A 17,918-nucleotide genomic window follows, 5' to 3' on the forward strand; every position below is an offset into this window, starting at 1 on the left:
TGTAGGAAACAACATCCAGCTGAATTAGCCCCACTGCAGTCGAGTTGCACTGGCTCTCTTTGAGCAGATAGTCCTACCAGGCTAGCAAGGAGGCTGCTGCCAAGGCTAAGGGAAACCTGCCCCTTCACCAGTCTGTGGGGCTCACCCTTTTCTTTCCTGGTCTCCACTCCCTTTCAGATCAAACACTGCAGTGGTTTCACGGAACTTTCTGGTTGAATCTATCAGGCCAGAGTGCATCTGTATTTGAAAATACTTCTCGCTGTTCTAAAGCAGACTGGTTTTTTGAGCAAATACATGTTTTTGTATTTTCTGAACATATCACAAACTTATTCAAGACACTGACTTCTGGGCACAGACTGGAATTGCAGTATTTATCACTCCCACTGCTGGGCAGCACTGTACTGTTTTCTCTAGAAACTCTCTGGTCCAACCTGGATACTTTGCTGAGGGATGCTCTGAGGAATGTGTCTGTTAGTGAACAGTTACATGCTTTGCCTGTTTCTTTCCTGAATTATCTGAACTACTGAGGTTCTGTTACCACTTTCCTTGGCCAAAGTTATTCTATAGGTTGGTAGACCATATTGTTGGGAAGTGCTTTCTACTAGCCCTGATGTTCTTTCTACCTGGCTCCTTCCTGCTACTTCTGTTTTTTCTCCATTGGACTTTGTTATGTTATCTTTCTGTCCCCTCATGTTCACGATGGCAGTAAGCTGTACCCGAAGGGTTGTAAAGTGCCCTAGAGACAGAAACTATTCTTAAAATGAAATAAACCCACTAAAAGACTTCAGACCAATATGAATACCTTTAAGTGCTGGAGTGTATAAAGTACCAATTGGATTAATAAAGGACACACCATCCTCCCCATCCATCTCTGGGTCATTGTCCACTGCAGCATTGCCACCTATGTCAAACCAGAAGTTACCTTAAAAGACGGAGGCTCACTGGCACTAAAATACAGATAAGCATTGCAACATGCATGACTTCAGCATATTTAGGGAAACATCCAAATGAGAAAAGAGAATAAATCAAAGTGTTTAACATATAGGGAACACTTAGCAAGTTGTGGCATGAACCACCGGTCTTTCATCTATAGAACATTAATTTAATAGCAGCAGCTTGTGACAATCAAATCCTTGGCTCTGTTTTAGGCTGGCTATTGCAAACTAAGGCACAAACTTCATCTTTAACCATTTGGATGCTATGAAACATGTAAGCCTGTCTTAAAATTAATGTAGCCAAAAGACTGGAAAACACCCAACTCAAGGGTCCAGTACCCTCGCTGATCAAGGTATGTCCTGTGTCAGCAGAGGGAATGAATAAGCTGATATCCTTCCTCTCCTTTGCACCCTGAAAGCAGGGTGGTCCACCAGGAGTGGGGACTGACGGAATTCATGAATTGCACATCTGTGCTTGGGCATACAGAACATAACAGGAGCAAAGTATGGGCAATTCATACAAGATATTAGAAGCACAGTTATGGGCCATATATTTTGTACTACAAGCATGCAAAGATTCCCCCACCCCACCCAAAAATGGCTTTTCTTCTTTAACCATCTTCAGTGAAATGAAAATTATGTTATGTGAGGCATTCTGTTGGAAAAAGAAGCATTACACAGTAACATTGGTGTAAAACATGCACTTAATCATTTAAACTCATTACTCCCTCTCAGGATTTCTAGTCCATCTTATATTTGATATAAGCTGTGGAGAACCAGGGGTTAAAAAGTCCACCACAGTGCAGATGGCTGGAAAAACTATGTGGCCCAGGAGATTAAGGGTTAGTAGAGATCTTGAATCTGGCCCACACCAGTTATAATGAACATAATGCCATCTGACAGCTGCCCTGAGACCTGCAGCACATGAAATTAGCTCCTTGTTGACTGAAGCCAACACCACTGTTGTTATTAAGAGGGGTCCTGGCTGGCAGCCTGAGCCTTTGCCCCCAGAGACAGTCTGCACAGGACCAAGGCTCACCCACAGCAGGGCAGGGTAGAAGAAGCTGCACCTTTTTCCAGGCATAAAGCCTGGCTGCCAGTCTCCGGGACCAAAGTCCTCAAAACCACAGGTGCTGGCAATGGGAGCACATAGCTTGTGGCTCCTCCTTCTTCAGCACTATAACCCCAAATGGAAGGCTCAAGAATCACAGCAGGATCTTGATGGCCCATTTTGCAGAGTGCAAAGCCAGAGTTACAGCTCAAGCACTGACATCTGGCTATGTGCTCAAAGACTAAACACCATACGTTCAACTAGTACTAAAAATGCAACACACAGACATACTAGTACATAACAGTCAAATATGCTAGCTACAGGAGAATTATCTATCAGCATTTTGCTGATCATTAGCACTAAAGGAGGGGAAGGAACACCTTGAACACGAAGCCACTTTACCTATATATCCTCCGCCTCCTCCACCTGAGGAGCACCCCCCTCCACCCCCTCCGAAACCCCCTCTTGTCTCCCACCCCCACTTCTTCATGGCCTGGGGGCAGGATCTTCCTCCAGTAGCACCTTCCAGCAAGGATTTTCCTGACCACAGGAAGGAAGTGTTATCATTCCAGCCACCTCCACCACCTGCAGTTAAGAGAAGAGAAAAGGCACAGGTAGGGGTTATTTTTGTGAAAACCAAAGCAAGCAACCAACCAACCCAAACCAAAGCAACAAAACAAAAAGACCCAAAACCCACAAACACTGCAGGTATCTGCAGAACAGACACTCTGTCAAAGCACCTCAGCTGAAAGTAAGAATCTCATGCCTTAGTTAGAAGAGAGGATGTGCTTGCAACACAGCACTACAGTGACCTTTCTGTAGGGTTTTTGACCACATTCATTGCTAGCACCTCTTTTCGCCTGCTATACTGACTTGGTTTCAGCTAGGATAGAGTTAATTTTCTTCCATGACACATATAAGGACAAGTATTTTCTATGGAAAATGTATAAAGATATCCTTGTCTGCTCCCCAACTGCTTGTTTCTGGCTTCAGAGCCTTCCCCTTCTCTCTGCAAAAAGTACTTTTGAAAAAAACCTATGTCAGTTCTGAAGTGGAACAAAAGGAATTTAGTGAAAGGGATGTGAAAACATGTCCCAGCCCCGCTCTAAATATAATATACTCACCAGTGACTCACTTTCAGCTCTGGTGGTTGTTCAATCCAAGGTCTCTTCACAGAGACTTCTAGCCAGGGTGCAATTATGCTCTTTCTGCATAAGCCAGGGAAACTGTGAGTATGTCTACACAGCACAAAACAGTGCAGGAAGCAGGATGGCCATGAGAGGATGGCACTGCAAACTCCCACATCAAAAATCAAACAAGTTTGCTTTATGAGAGGCGCTACATTATTTTGGGAGAATGTTGCCACTGCTATGGCTATACCACCTCTGATAACCTTGCTTAGGCCAAGTGTCCTGCACTGTGGTACATCCTATATGCATCTGTTATACTTCCATGTTCCCCCCCTGAACTGTGTTTTTGCCTCACCTCCTTGTGAGGAAAAATCTGGGAGTACCACATATTCACAAAGGTTTTCCTAAAAAGATGAAACTTTGCTTACCTGCAGCTCCTGAATTTCCATTCAGCCCTGGAACAGAGGAATCATTCTCCAGCCTTTCTGGATGAAATGTGTCTGTTTTGGCCCTGTAGGCCCTGCCACCACCTCCTGCTGCAATTATCAAGGGGACCGGTTCTCCATTCTCCATCTTAACACATTCAGAAACAAAGGCAGTGTTCAAATTGAGTCAGACAAGCAAATGGAAGTTCAACCACATGCTAGTTACTGCATGTTGCACTAAGCAGGCATCTAGGACTGCTCAGCACTACAAGTTACCACTGCATTACTTATGTACCCACATTCAAAAGATTAATGAATAGCACTAGTCCTACTAAGTTCTGCAACAGAGAACAGTGGCATCAGCAGCTCTATGAATTGTACCTACAGTGCTGATGGCTCTTAGAAAGCTTGTAATGTTACTGTGTGATGACTTTTATCAAATGAAACAGCTAAGGAACGCTGCTCTACGCAGTGCAATATAGTTCTACATCCATAAAGGACTGCTAAACTGGAAACTACCTGAGCATGCAGAGTCATGTAGAATTATGTAGAAGCTGGGTGATCTAAACATATTGTTAATGCCTGAAACTGGTGTTTGGAATGAGTACTGTCTCAGCTAGCCCATGACAGAAAAGATCAGTGGCCCCTAGCTATACGGTTGCCAACAGAAAACATACAGGCTACTCTCAACTTTTCTTGTCATTTCACAGTACAGGCCAAATGTGTAGCTGAAATCTAATGTTCTACGATGACAGATCTGAATAAAGTCCTCTGGAATTTACTGTAGAATTATGCTTCAGCATCTCCACTTGCATGGAAAAAAAAATCTAATTCCAACTATTATGTTTGCAAAGGAAACTCCATGCCACTGGAGCAAATGTGGCCATACTGTGCACACTCGTAAGGAGTGTGAAGGGCCAACTCAGCTCTCTACAGCTATCAACTGGAGATGAAGGATACCCCAAGCTCACTTTGTGGACTCTTTCCCAGAGATGTAGAGAGGGTTCTCGGATACTTCAGGCTGTGATACTAGACACAAGTGGCAGGATGTGTTCACGCTGAAGATGCACAAGGACTACGTTTCCATACCTTAAATATGTAAGTTGCACCTCCCCCGCCTCCACCTCCTCCTGCCCATTCATTGACACTTCTGTTCACACGTATCTCCTCTTCAATCACATTGTTCTCTCCAATGCAGACTTTCTGTATAACTTCATTGGTCTGCAAACAGAAGACCAGGTCTGAATTCCGGTAAGAAATCTCCATGTCCTTGTGCACACACTGGCCTTGTGAACCCTTCACTTTCCCAAGCCAATAAACTGTCCTTCAGTGAAATTACATAAACAGAAGCAAACGAATGCTCTTCTACAAGAATCTTGCGTTTTGCTTCAACCTTTGTCAGAGGAATTTGTTGCCATTTGAATTGAATTATTTTGAAGCAAACTCAGCGCTGATATCTATTACCATGTCAAACAGCTCCATAAACTTTTAACACACAAGATGTAGCAGAATTTACTGCAAATACTTCCTAGCATAAACTATCTGTATTTCACAGGTGGCAGAAGGGAGTAACTCAGCGATTATGTGACTTGCCTCATGCACAAAACAGCCAAATGGCACAGATATAGAGAGGATCCAAGATTCTGGAACTAGATGATCTTAAGGTCCTTTCCAACCCTAACTATTCTATGATTCTATAATTCTTTACCCCTCTTCCAACGCCCTATTGGCTGGGGCCAGGCAGCCAACGTGCATCTACCCAGATGTACCAGTGGTTCAGCTAAATGTACCAGAGCTAGCTTTAGACAGCCATAGCACGGACAGTAGCAACGAGCTCAACACAGACTAGCCACCTAGACTTCCAAGCAAGTTTTGCTGTTTACCTGATACTTATGCTGTAGCAGCATTTTTTCTATAATTACCAATGCTAGTCAGTTCAAAGCGTAGCAAAACAGCTGCAATCCCATCTTTGATTGCAATATTGACCTGATGTTAAAGCAAATACCTCACTAATAAGCCTCTGTATTTCCCACTTAGCATTTTTTCCCCTCCAACAATTAGCACCAAATGTAATGAACCTTCTCTATTAGGCAAATCACTGAATTCACTAACTGATTTCAAACACAACATTAAACCATCATTTATAAGTACTTCTGGACTCTGACCTTACTGTCACTTCAACTTTAAATTGGGGCACTAAAGTGCACAACAAGCAAGACTGTGCTCTGAGCACTTGCAGGTTGCAAACTTTGCTTCTAGCTTATTTTATACGCTTCATTTCAGTAACATGTTCTTGTTATACACACTGAACTCGTAAGCCAAAAACACTTTAAGGGAAAAATGCACCAACAGTTGTTATAGAAGGACTGACCTTCTGCTTCCTTCTACTTCCATGTATATGTTTTCTTTTGGAAGAAGAACTTGATAAAAGCATCCTCAAGTTACAAATTATTCTCTTGACCACAAAATGTGTCCTAGGTTGTGCCAGAGAATGAATAGCATCCATTTTGTGTGTGCAAACTTGCCTATGGAACTATATAATCCTCCTTTCCCTAGTTTTCCCTCTCCTTAATTGATTTGGGGCTGGGTAGGAATGATTAATAAAATGACAATGTCAATGACCCAAAGGAACCACTAGATTACAATTAAATTAAAAAAATAATAATCCTTCATGGCAAAGACGTAACTGATTACAATCCAATCTAGTAAAAGTCCCTTCTACAAGTCAATGCAATCTCTTTGCCTCGATGAAAGAATTGCATTAGCACTCAATAAATTCTCACTAAGATTACAGTGGCCTGCAATTTAATGAGTCCATACATTACACTGAGCTGGAATGTCCTAGTTATAGACGTTAGATGGAAGCTTGAGTTAGGGCATTTCTCATTTCAAAGAGGTTTCATGTTAATGGTTTGTTTGTAGATATGCGTAATACTAGTTCCAACATTATTTACTTCGGCACCCAGCCTTGAGAACCCCTCTTTCCTGTCTGCATCCTTCAACCTTTCCCTGCTATGACAGGCTGCTAAGCTTTCATCTCTTGGATGCCAGCCATTAACAGCTGAGAAATGCACAGCATTTCAATGTCCAGCTCAAACCTGCAGGTGAAATTTCATCAGATAATGCTTAGTTGCCTCCATAAGAGCCTCCTATTCCCTCACCCTCCAAAGAATACTGAATGATTAATAGATTATTGTGCCTGCAAATGGTGGAAGTTGCACCTTTCTGTCAAGGCATTTGCAGTAACAGTTGGCTAGTAACACAAAAATCAGGACTGACCCAGCAGTGATTAATTTATCTCTCCCATTCCCATACCGAGAATAACCAAACAGGCCCTGTGAGGTGAGTGTCTCCAGAGGTGCAGAGTACTATGATAATGGCAGGGCTGGGCTCAACAGCAGAGCAAAGACCAAGCACTGTGAAGTCAACCTTGAAGACTGATCTCCAGAGGAAAGGAAGGCAAGGTTGTCTTTTCTCTCAGAAAACCCACACAGGTGCTCTGAGATATGCAGATCAATCAGGAACCTGCAGTATATTATCAATGGGGCCTGAATGTTGAAGAGGAAGTGAGAACAGTGACATGATACTTCATCTCTTCATAATCATGCCTTGCCAGTAAAACCGCAATTATCCCTTGAACCATATAACCCCAAACCCCTCAAGGACAATGGTTTTCTCTGTAAACAGAAAAAACTCCATGGTTTTGTAGAAGGGATTAAGAGAAAACAGAAAGGGCAATCACTTACACTAGGACAAGCATCTTCTCCTTGTTGTCCCACCAGGATATACAAAGTATCATCCTTCTGGAGGTCAAAAATTCCCAGCACAGACACACCATGGGACCGGACCATGGTATTCTTCCCTCCTTTCCCACCAGCAGCTCCATAGCCTGAGATGCTGCAGGAAAAGAAAACAAAAGCATAGCAACTGAGTTGTCCCAGACAGGTGGAAGGTACAGGAAGCACTTCTGGGCACTGAGTGTTTTGCACACCTGAACTGTACACAGTGTCACAGAGCTGTCCCCTGAGGACCTGACACTTGAAATAAATCTAAACCCAAAGCTTGAAGACTGAGGTTCTCTGCTGTATGTGGACCTATGAACTTGGGTAGCTACAAAACAGCTTCTCTCACAGTGATTCTTGGACAAACACTCGCTGAGGACAGAGTGAGCAAGTCCCTGTAGTTTCAAACTCTTATATACGAAACACATCCTGTTTCCCAGAAGGCATACCCTTGAGAGGTTTGCAGCAAGGAAGAGAAAGAACAGAAGCAGAAGAACTGGTAGAGTACAGCACATATGGCTAAAGAGAACATTAAGCACTAGACTGACAGGGGGGGATTTGAGAAAGCAGACAGCATAACTGGTCCTGGTAGCATGGACCAGATGCGAAACAGCTCTCCTATTCCCAGGACCAGAGGAATTTAGAAGAGTAGATGGACACGACACTACCTGCAGTAAACAAGAAAGGCAAAAGCCTTCCAGGTAAACTCAGCGTCACCATGAACATCTCACTGTCTCCAGCCAGGGGTGGCTAGGTTGCATATACAGACTGCTGCACTCTGGGACTTAGGATTCCGAGGTCCCAAAGATTTGGCTGTACCATGTATTGCTCAGCTCCTCCCTCTCCCTTTTGAAGTACATAAACAATTCACAGCTTTTGTCAAAGGATTTCAAAGCACTTTATAATCATGATAAAACACGCATCTCTGCTGCAACAAAAGACAGAGTTACTCAGCTTCCTGAGCAATTCAGTGGTGGTACAAAGATCAACATAGATCTGAAACAGGCAGGTGATTCTCCACTGACATTAGTAGCTTTGCAGCTATTTTCATGAGAGCAAAATTCAACCTGAAGCATGTAAACAGTGACCGCAGGGCTGAGAACACAGAACTTCCTCTCGGCTTCCCATCAGTTACGGTATAGGTGCCCTGCTTTAATTCCTCCTTTCCTCTAGCACCAGGTTGGTCTTTGCCCAGCACAGTCACATGCAAACAGGCTACAAGCAGAACACATCAGCAGTGGCCACCACATGTGAGCACCCTGAAAGGCTGGGCAGCCAGCTCACTTTCAGCCAGCAACTTGCCTTAGTAATTAGCATGAAGAACTCACCTTGTGATACTGCTCTGAGGCAGCCAGCATGGAGCAGTTCTGATGTTGAAGCAACTATGGAGCATCAAGTGCCCCACAAAGCACATTAGATCCTCACAGTGTGACACGATTATGTTCATGCCACCGCTGATAACCAAAGCAATCATTCCTCACTAAGGCTGCACTGGAGCCAGCAGGAAAAGTGATGGACACACAGCACTGGGCTACCCTGAACAGATGCTGCATGAAGCTGAAGACTGAGTTGATTTGCTGTAGAATTCTGTAATGGCTAATGAGGTGCACTGTCAGGCACAGCAAGCTGGCAGGGCTAATTGGCTGCAAGTAGAGGCCATATTTTCCTGTGCATGAACAGATTTTGCATACCAGCAATGAGGTAAGGAGAACCCATTTTGGCCTCATTCAAAAGCTGCAGACAAATAAAACCCGGTAGATTCAGGTGACGGTCAGTCCTTAATTCAAAATGGGTGTCACTATTTAACCAGATGGATTAGCAGGATCCCTTTCCTTAGGCAAAACTTTCTTTTACAGGAGAAATTCATTTAACCATATTGGCCCTGAAGAAAGATTCACACCACCCTGAGTAGCTATGCCCAGATCACACAATACCTTCCACTGTCTTCCTCCTTTTCTTTTTCTATGATAGTTGTAGGAACTGAAAAAGAAAACTCTCTTCAGGGAGGATCAGGATGAGCAGAGCGCACTGGCTATGCAAACCAGGGCTGGAGAAAAAATCCACCTCTAGACAGACAGGTCATGGGAAACACTGAAGCTAGTTTTGAGGATATGAGAAGATAGAGTGCCTGGCCAACTTAGGTCACTTTTTTGCATTCCACTGTGCTGTGTTCTTGTGTTACCTTACAAGAAGAGACCAAAGAAAAGAGAGGACAGTGGAAATGACAACAAATGGAGCACTCAGCAAAATGAACCAAACACTCTAGCTTTAAAAATGGAAAGAATTTGGATAATGAATGGTAACGTGTTATTTGTGACAGTTCACTTCTCTCATGCTTGATCACAGGCCTAGATATGGGATGGCAAAACCTTCTGAATGCTTAGAAGGAAATCTGAGAAGAAAAATATTTTTAGATTGCCTAATTTTATTGTTATACAATGTGCAGCCCCTTGGGAGCAAACCAGGTGATTTTGTCCATATCAGCACTGGAGCATAGAGGACTCGAGTATTCAAATGAAGCCACGTACACTGTTTGGCAGACCTTCCTAGATGGTGGGGTTTTCTGGGTGTGGTTAGCTTGTGCTGGTAGAGTTCTGTGCAACGGTGAGCCTTCTGTCTTTGCATTTTAGTAACACATATTCTGCCTCATGTCCACACAATCTCTATCCTTTCTCATGCTATTACCAGGAGTGTAACTCACTGCTTTACATTACACAGTGTAAAACACACTGATACAGCATAACAGCAACTTTCTTAAGAGCCCAACGGCCAGCTGGAGGGTTTTATCTCAGGGTCAGCTATATTGGAGATGGCTATCAGCATAACTTAAAGCACCCACAGTGCAGCAGGCCTGCAGGAGACAGCTAAATACAGGCAGTGGGTCCAGACTCTGGAAAGCCCTAGAACTGATATTGCAACTTGACATTTTCCTAGGGCTATGCTATACTGGGGGACTCTGCTGCCCCTTCAGCAGCACACAATCAGGAAGATGTCAAGTTAATTTAAACTCACAATTGCTGTCTCCTTACCCCAGGCTGTGAATTCTCTACCAGAGCCTTAAGAGGTGGAGAAGAGAATGTCATCCACTTACATATAGGTTACCAATGACATTATCCATCTATTATCTATACAGAACCTTAAAGTCTGTTAGGTCATTTATAGGACTTAAATAGACAGGTCCTCCCTGCAGGACCTGTGGTTTGTATTGTATAGCAAAAATCAGCCTACAGTTGCACTGGAATTCTGGCTCTTCTTGGGCACTGGGATATTAAAGAAATGACAATATTGTAAGTTTATTGCCTCTTCTCTTTTGGGCTATACTTTATAACCATATTTACTGAATGCTGGTCCTGAAAAATTCTATTCACCTCAGGCAACTCATTTTTGAGAGCTGAGTAAAATGTCATTAATGCTTTTTTCATTACCATCAATCCTTGTGGTAATAGGCACTCAGGCAGATCTTGTGCCTAGCCTAGTCTAGCCAGTTTCTCAAAACTGCTTTGCAGTAGACTTCTGTTAGAGACTGACATCTATCCTCAATATTGATATTCTTTTTCAATAAAGAGGGAAAAAAAAAAGGAAGGTGCCAGTAAGTTTTAACTGAAATTTTTTCAAAGCCTTCAGTGGAATGTTCTACTTTGAAATCCATGATACCATCATTGGTTTCAATCGGGAATGTTGCATAAAAACCCTCCCACTAGTCGGTCATTGATTCAAACAGACAGTTCTGCTTACAAACTGATGCATGTAATGGCTTGATGTTACCATTCAGATAGAGTGAACTAATCTTTGATTTACTTCTTTCCCCAGCAAGAGCAAAAAGAAAAAATGATTGGTAAAAATCTGATTAAGGAGCACTGAACTGTATCTGATCATCTCCCCTTTGAAAATAGCTCCACAGAGGGATTTAAGCATTAGAACCCTCAGTACCACAGAGCCCAGCATCTAGGTGGCTCGCTTCCAAAATCAATTCTACAGCAGTGAGCCAGGCTTCAGACTCAACTTAGCATATCTAGATTCAAAAGAAGTCAAGATGCTGAGCAGAGCTTGATGCAAGCTGTCCCATAAGAAATGCTGATATATGATTGTGTCTCCTATGCCAGGTAAAGAGTGGGAAAAACTCATGCTGATCCCAGAATTCAATGGATGGCATATAGGATGTATATGCCCCTTGGCCTGAGGAGGTCAAAACACTTGATTTTCAGCAGCTTCTAGAGCTCTCCTAGAAAGAGCTGTAACCATCTAGGCTAAAGATGTGTCTGCCTTAGATGGTTGCTTCTCTTTCTTTTCCTCTCTCTTTCACCAACAAGTTGCACCTTCCACACAACAAATGTGAGACTGGAAAGGCTGGAAATACCAGGATCAAGGAGAAGTAAAACCCAAGCGGATCCAGCCAAACTTCTGAATATAATACTTCATATATGCCTAGCGCATATCTGCAGCTTGGATATGTTTCAAACACAAAGACTTATTATGACAACCAGAGATGGTTTCCTTACCTGTATGTGTTGGTTGCTGGTACTCTCCAGATCTGAATGCCTTGGAGAATCCCTTCAGCTCCTACAATCACACTGAGGTTGGAGTTCCTGTAGGCATCATTGCATTGGCTCTGTGTGGGGCCATAGGGTCCACTGGCACCACATGTTGTGAATAGCCAGTGTTCTGAAATGAGGACATGTACAAACCATGATCCAAACATCCACAGATCAAGCAGCTGCTCTGCTCTTTATTCACTCTCTCTTATCGGACTAAGAGAAGAATCTGGCCCCTGAGGTTTTAGCAAGGACAAATACTCACACAATACTTTTAAAAGACTCAGTGCTGTGTATCTCAGTATTTGACAGCTTTTCATCCACATCTCCTGAACGCTATCACAACTATGAACATAGCTTCACTTTTTCTAATGCTTAGAAAGGCAAAGATCAGAGAGTAGAGTAAAATGCAACACAGACCACTCAGTTTGGGGCTCTGGTCTCTGGGCTGTTACATGACACACTCATAACTGCAAGTCTGGTGCATTTTAGCCCTTTCAGTTTCTACAGACATTTCATTACTGAATTTATTTTATACGGGAAAGTAACTGTTAATTAGATAAAACCCTGTAAATACAACATCATCTCAGTGATTAAAACAGTAAATTAATTGTATTTTGAATAATTACTTGCTTACAAGAGATGCACGTTAAGCTTCAGAAAGCAAAACACCTAACCAAGGCCTGTAAAACCAGCACTCAGCTCTGCATGTTCTGCGGGTGTAAATCAATGCATCCCTATTAAACCCATTTTCATCATCTGGAAGTACTAGCCCTGTACAAATGGGTTTAGAGAACAAGGCTTTGCTAATCTGTGCCTCAGAAATCTAATTATTTAATTTGAATACATGATGCTGAAAATGCTGCCCTTTGCCTTAAAGATTTGTTATTAGAGCTGGCACAGTTGCAAGCCCACAACGCTCTTGTAAAACCATCCCTAACATGTTTGCTAGTATATCAGGAAATATTTCACATGCAATCAAAACTAAGATCTAGATGGTAAATCAGTGGACTGAGCATTTTTGGTGCATGTTACACAATTTATCATTCATAGAATCATAGAACGGTTAAGGTTGGAAAGGACCTTAAGATCATCTAGTTAACAAGCTAATATACACAATCTAATCAACTCTGTTAGTTAATTCTACTGCCATTTAAGACAAAAGACTTGAAATACATATAAAGAACATTATTTCTACTCGAAGTTGGGCCAGCCACTCCTCCTCATGGCTTTCTCAAAGGGCACCATTTTCCTCCCCAGCTTCAACTAATGTAATATAACACATGCAGACTCTTCAGCACTGGTACTAATTAGCTTGGATAGAGCATTAGCTTGATCTGCTTCTTGGAATTTGGAGCTATTGTCTAAGCTGATCTGGTCTAGAAATGATGGTCTGCATGTGTCCGGATGAGAGAGGCCGGCAGTTCTACCATTACTGCTACTGGATTCACCCAGCAGAAATACAAGGAAAGGCGTAAGTTTAGCCAGGCACAAGGTCTGAATTCCCTTTTCACAAATTAATCCTGATATTGAGCTGAATTCCTTCTTATAAACAAGTTCAATGCATTTAATGGATCAAATAATTTGGCAGGACTTTAGGAAATGAAGTGGCTGGGATTTCTGGGAAACAAACAAACAACCCAACCCAACCCAACCCAACCAAAAAAACCCACCCAAAACAAACAAACAAACAAAAAACCCACCAAAAAAAACCAAAACCCCAACGAAACCCCAACAACCCCCAAAAATCAAAATCCAAACCAAATGCCAACCTTTGTAACAGTGTCTTTGCTATTTCAAGAAGCAATTCAAAACTACTACTTCAGGAAAGCTTCCCAATCTAAGTACTGCTGAGAGAATAACTTGTTGCTTACTGCAAAATCTATGCCATCCCTTCTCAAAACTCCCCTGCTAGGGTCCTCTAGAGATTTTGCTACCATTACTTGTTTTGTACGGATACTTATATACTTATTTTACTTATTTTTCCAATCCTTCTGCAATGGATGGCAGTATAAAGTCTTAAAATGAGTAAACAGCAAATGGAAGAATTTCCTTCTCCTCCTCTGATGCCCATGTACCCCCATAACCACAAGAACAACAGGTAAGAGGGGAAAAGCACCTAAGAAAGCAATGTCTAAAAAAGTTCCTAAAGCAAAATGCTTCTGTAGCTCTGATATTCACAGTCTTGCACCAGGAGTTACTTATGTTTATTCTTAAAATAAAAACCACCTAACCTAAACCCAAAGCAAAATCTCACACAAAATGGAAGATGAGAAACTCATTCTGTCAGCTATCACAGTGATATAACATTGCAATATCCCAGTGGGCTAAGCCACCTGCATTGAAACATATGTTTAGTAAAGCAGGCAGGTAAGTGTGTTTCTTTGGAACACTAAGGAGACCATTTGGATGTCTCCGGTGAAACATCAAACGTGTTCCCAAAGGTAGAAGCAGGTGACCTTCAAGGGGACAATAAGCCCAAAACATGAGAGAATCAAAATTGAAAACTGGAAGTCATAAAACCTAGGGCAGATCACAGCATGTGCATACTGCTGCTATGGTGAAGTTTTACATTTCTGACTGACTGCCTTTATATAAATCTCAGTCCTTACGTATCTGCTTACCTGGCCTTGGCAAAAGCATCTCTAGACTATGACACATGTAACACACAGCACAGTGGGACCTGAAACTGGCAGCTCTTAGCTCCCACTGGGTTCCAGGGACAGGGGATCAATGAAATATGTCTTATTCCAAAATAAGACATATTTTTTGGCCCTCTGTTTCTAGTGGCTCTCTGTTTCCTTAAAAGCCCAGTGCTCTGGTAGAACAGAAGAAAAATGTCCTCCTCCTGCAAATGTTATGCCTTCAGACTTTGAGCTGGAGTAACCAGAACAACTTTTGTATTTTCTGCCTCTTGGACAGACTAGATGGGGCTCACTTCAAGTGAAGAGGCAGTATCAAAGTAAGAGTAAGAGAATGTGCACCTAAGCTCTTAGAATCTGGCTTTTAAAAGCATGAGAGTAATTCGAATGAAAACCACAGATATGTTATGTCAGGGACTATGATGCAAGGAACCTGGAGATGACTGAGCACGGGACGTACTACCTTAAATTTTAAAAGTGGTCCTGCTGTAATCTTGTATATATGTAGTGGTATATACAAGATTACATGCAAAGCCTCCCAGGTTCTGCAGCTGCTGAGGTAAGTACTACCAAACATATTTACTTGCTCTGTTCAGGTAGATGGGAGACAGGAATGGGAGAAGACATGCTTCAGAAATAGCAGAGCTGGGTGATCTTGGGAGGTCTGGCCCAAGTGAAGTCCATGTGGAGACTGCACCTGATTTGAACTAGCAAGGATTTCAGTGAAACCTTGAGCCAGGTTGCACGATCTCCTCATTTGTCACTCCTACACTGACTTGCAAACAGTCCTCCTCCTGTTTATATGCACTTTGATATGTGATACTGAAAGCCAGTCCAACATATAACAGCTTTGCTGCTAAATTAAATGGGACAGAATATGGCATGGGAAGAAGTCGCCCTTCATTTCAACATAATTAGGACAGATGGGTCTTAGTTACAATTCTGGATACAGACTAAAAACCTTGCACTTCCCTCCCTCTGTCCTCCTAAACATTCCACAAAGCCAACCCTCAATCTGCAGATGTAACAGTAGCCCAAGATCTTAAACCACTAACTCAGTACCAAAACACAGTACTGCTCATCTTAGATAACCCACCCCAAATTTTTTTTTAAACTAAAAATAACCATTCACTCCCTGTGAAGTATTGATTTTCTCCTGATTCTAGAAATGACTACAGCATGTCTCATGAGCTCAAAGAGAGCATTTCTACAGATTGCTGCATGCCATAGCAGTTTACAGTAATTCAATCTGAAGCATTATTTTGATCACCAAAGACTAAAGCAGCAGCACTAAATGAAGAATCCTTAAGCACAGATATTTTCCACTGGTGCACAACTGATCTGTTGCGTACTGCACAGCTTCCTTCTGCAGCATGTGACAGGCACCTCAGGCTCACATGATGGGAAAAGCAGCAGGACTCTCCAGTCTAAATCTTCCCAAACAACTAGCAGTTTCGGAAGTTTGCCCAACTTTACATAAGTTATATATGTCCAGTTTCCAGAAACAGCTGAGCATTCCCATGATGAAAACTAACAGGTAATTAAATGTAGGGCCCCTACATACTCTGTCATTGGCAGTTGCAAAATTCTAACTAGGTTTAGAAACTGGAAATTCCTGTTTAAGGTGGGTGAAAAAGAGAACTGGAGATTACACTGAGATTCAGAATTGGGGTACTTGTTTTCAGTGAATGATTTATACACCAGTTCATTACATCTACAAGAGAGATACTGAGGTGCTGGAGCAGGTCCAGAGAAGGGCAATGGAGCTGGTGCAGGGCCTGGAGCACAAGTGTGATGAGGAACGGCTGAGGGACCTGGGGGGGTTAGTCTGGAGAAGAGAAGGCTCAGGGGGGACCTTACTGCTCTCTACAACTGCCTGAAAGGAGGATGGAGCCAGGAGGGGGCTGGTCTCTGCTCCCAAGGAACAAGGGATGGGACAAGAGGAAACAGCCTCAAGCTGCACCAGGGGAGGTTTTGACTGGATGTTAGGAACAATTTCTTCCCCAAAAGGGCAGTCAGGCATTGGAACAGGCTGCCCAGGGCAGTGCTGGAGTCACCGTCCCTGGAAGTGTTCACAAACCGTGTAGACGAGGCCCTTACCGACATGGGTTAGTGGTGGCCTTGGCAGTGCTGGGGAATGGTTGGACTTGGTGATCTTAAAAGTCTTTTCCATCCTGGTTGATTCTATGATTTGATGGAATCCCCACTTTCACAAGAAACATGGCAGAGGAAACATTTGGTCTTCTGCCTACTCACCCACACACCTACCCTCCTCAAGCTCCTTTTCAATCTCCCCAGCACATTGCTAAGGTCTCAGCAACAACGTTTTGCAAGAAATGACATTCTGGCTGTGTTAGAACAGATTTAAAAAAAAAAAAAAAAAAAAAAATTCTTTCTTCCCAACTTTTCTTTCCAAATGAGAGTTATTGATACATTTACGCACACAGCCACTCATGCTCATTTCTTTTTGCACAGCAGAAATCCTGTTTTTCACACAGCTTGGCTGGCTATGTAAAATATACAGCAATCAAGGCACTGGACTGCAGCCACAGCAAAGGGAAATGATGTTCTGCTCTTGGAGAATAGGAACAACAAAAGCCCACAAGACTTAAAATGACTAATTCATTTGAAGCTCTGACACTACTTGCAGCCCAGGGCAACATGGCTGGCCAACAGCAACAATGAAGTGAAAACAGTGGAGCAAAGCCTTAAGCACACTGTACCTCTAACATAGAAGGCAATTTCACTGTCACATATAGCACATAAACTCCATACCACAAAACAGACACAGGCATTTTAGCTATACCTCAAGGGCCTGAATGTATTAACTGGCATTCATTAAAAAGCTGGTTTGAACCAAGGTTCGACTCATTCCAAACCAAAACTTTACTGTGATTTCAGAAAATTACCAACCAAGCCACCATGGTACTTGGCTTATTTTGGAAGCTAGAGTAATACACTGCAGAAATGCATCAATATTTAAAAACAATGTGTAGGCAGTTTTGGAACTTGCTGCCACAACCTCTATTCAGGCCCAAAAGAGCAAAAAAATACATTAATAAGGGCTATAAGGTGGCTAAACCCCCGTGGCTAAACTTCTGAAGGCAATTAATTGTTGGTTGTCCCTCAAGGAGTTTATTTTACTTCTTCCTCTAAGGCAAATATCATCAAACTTGATGCCACAAACAAGCAGAAATCTTGCTTCACCTATTTGTAAAAAACATTCACAAGCTCCCTTACAATATTTGGCCAATATGGGAAATCAGGAGACTTACAGGAAACTGCCCATCTTAATCTCCACTAACATTCAGGTGCTGTTAGCACCATGCTATGTGTGAAGGGATATGCCTTTTACTCAGAGCATGAGCAACCTCAGTTATGCATTACCAATAATTCCAAGGTTGATCTATGCTGAAAGTCA

General features: G+C 42.5%; 1 protein-coding gene across 3 annotated transcripts in view; it reads right to left on the minus strand.

Moving 5' to 3' along the window:
- ALK (ALK receptor tyrosine kinase) overlaps nucleotides 1–17,918 on the minus strand; it is a 312,254-nt gene that overhangs the window by 24,114 nt on the left and 270,222 nt on the right. Inside the window, exons 12-17 of one of the 3 annotated variants that reach the window (XM_030499619.1) lie at nucleotides 11,823–11,985; nucleotides 7,288–7,438; nucleotides 4,631–4,762; nucleotides 3,545–3,689; nucleotides 2,509–2,571; nucleotides 803–901 (exon numbers count right to left, since the gene is read on the minus strand). In XM_030499619.1, the coding sequence (XP_030355479.1) occupies nucleotides 803–901; nucleotides 2,509–2,571; nucleotides 3,545–3,689; nucleotides 4,631–4,762; nucleotides 7,288–7,438; nucleotides 11,823–11,985 (753 nt within the window). Of the gene's footprint in view, nucleotides 1–802; nucleotides 902–2,388; nucleotides 3,479–3,544; nucleotides 3,690–4,630; nucleotides 4,763–7,287; nucleotides 7,439–11,822; nucleotides 11,986–17,918 lie in introns of those variants that run through there. The other 2 variants (XM_030499618.1, XM_030499620.1) reach the window with 2 other exon arrangements.

This window comes from Strigops habroptila, chromosome 10 (genome assembly GCF_004027225.2).
Source record: "Strigops habroptila isolate Jane chromosome 10, bStrHab1.2.pri, whole genome shotgun sequence".
In the NCBI taxonomy this organism is placed as follows: domain Eukaryota; kingdom Metazoa; phylum Chordata; class Aves; order Psittaciformes; family Psittacidae; genus Strigops; species Strigops habroptila.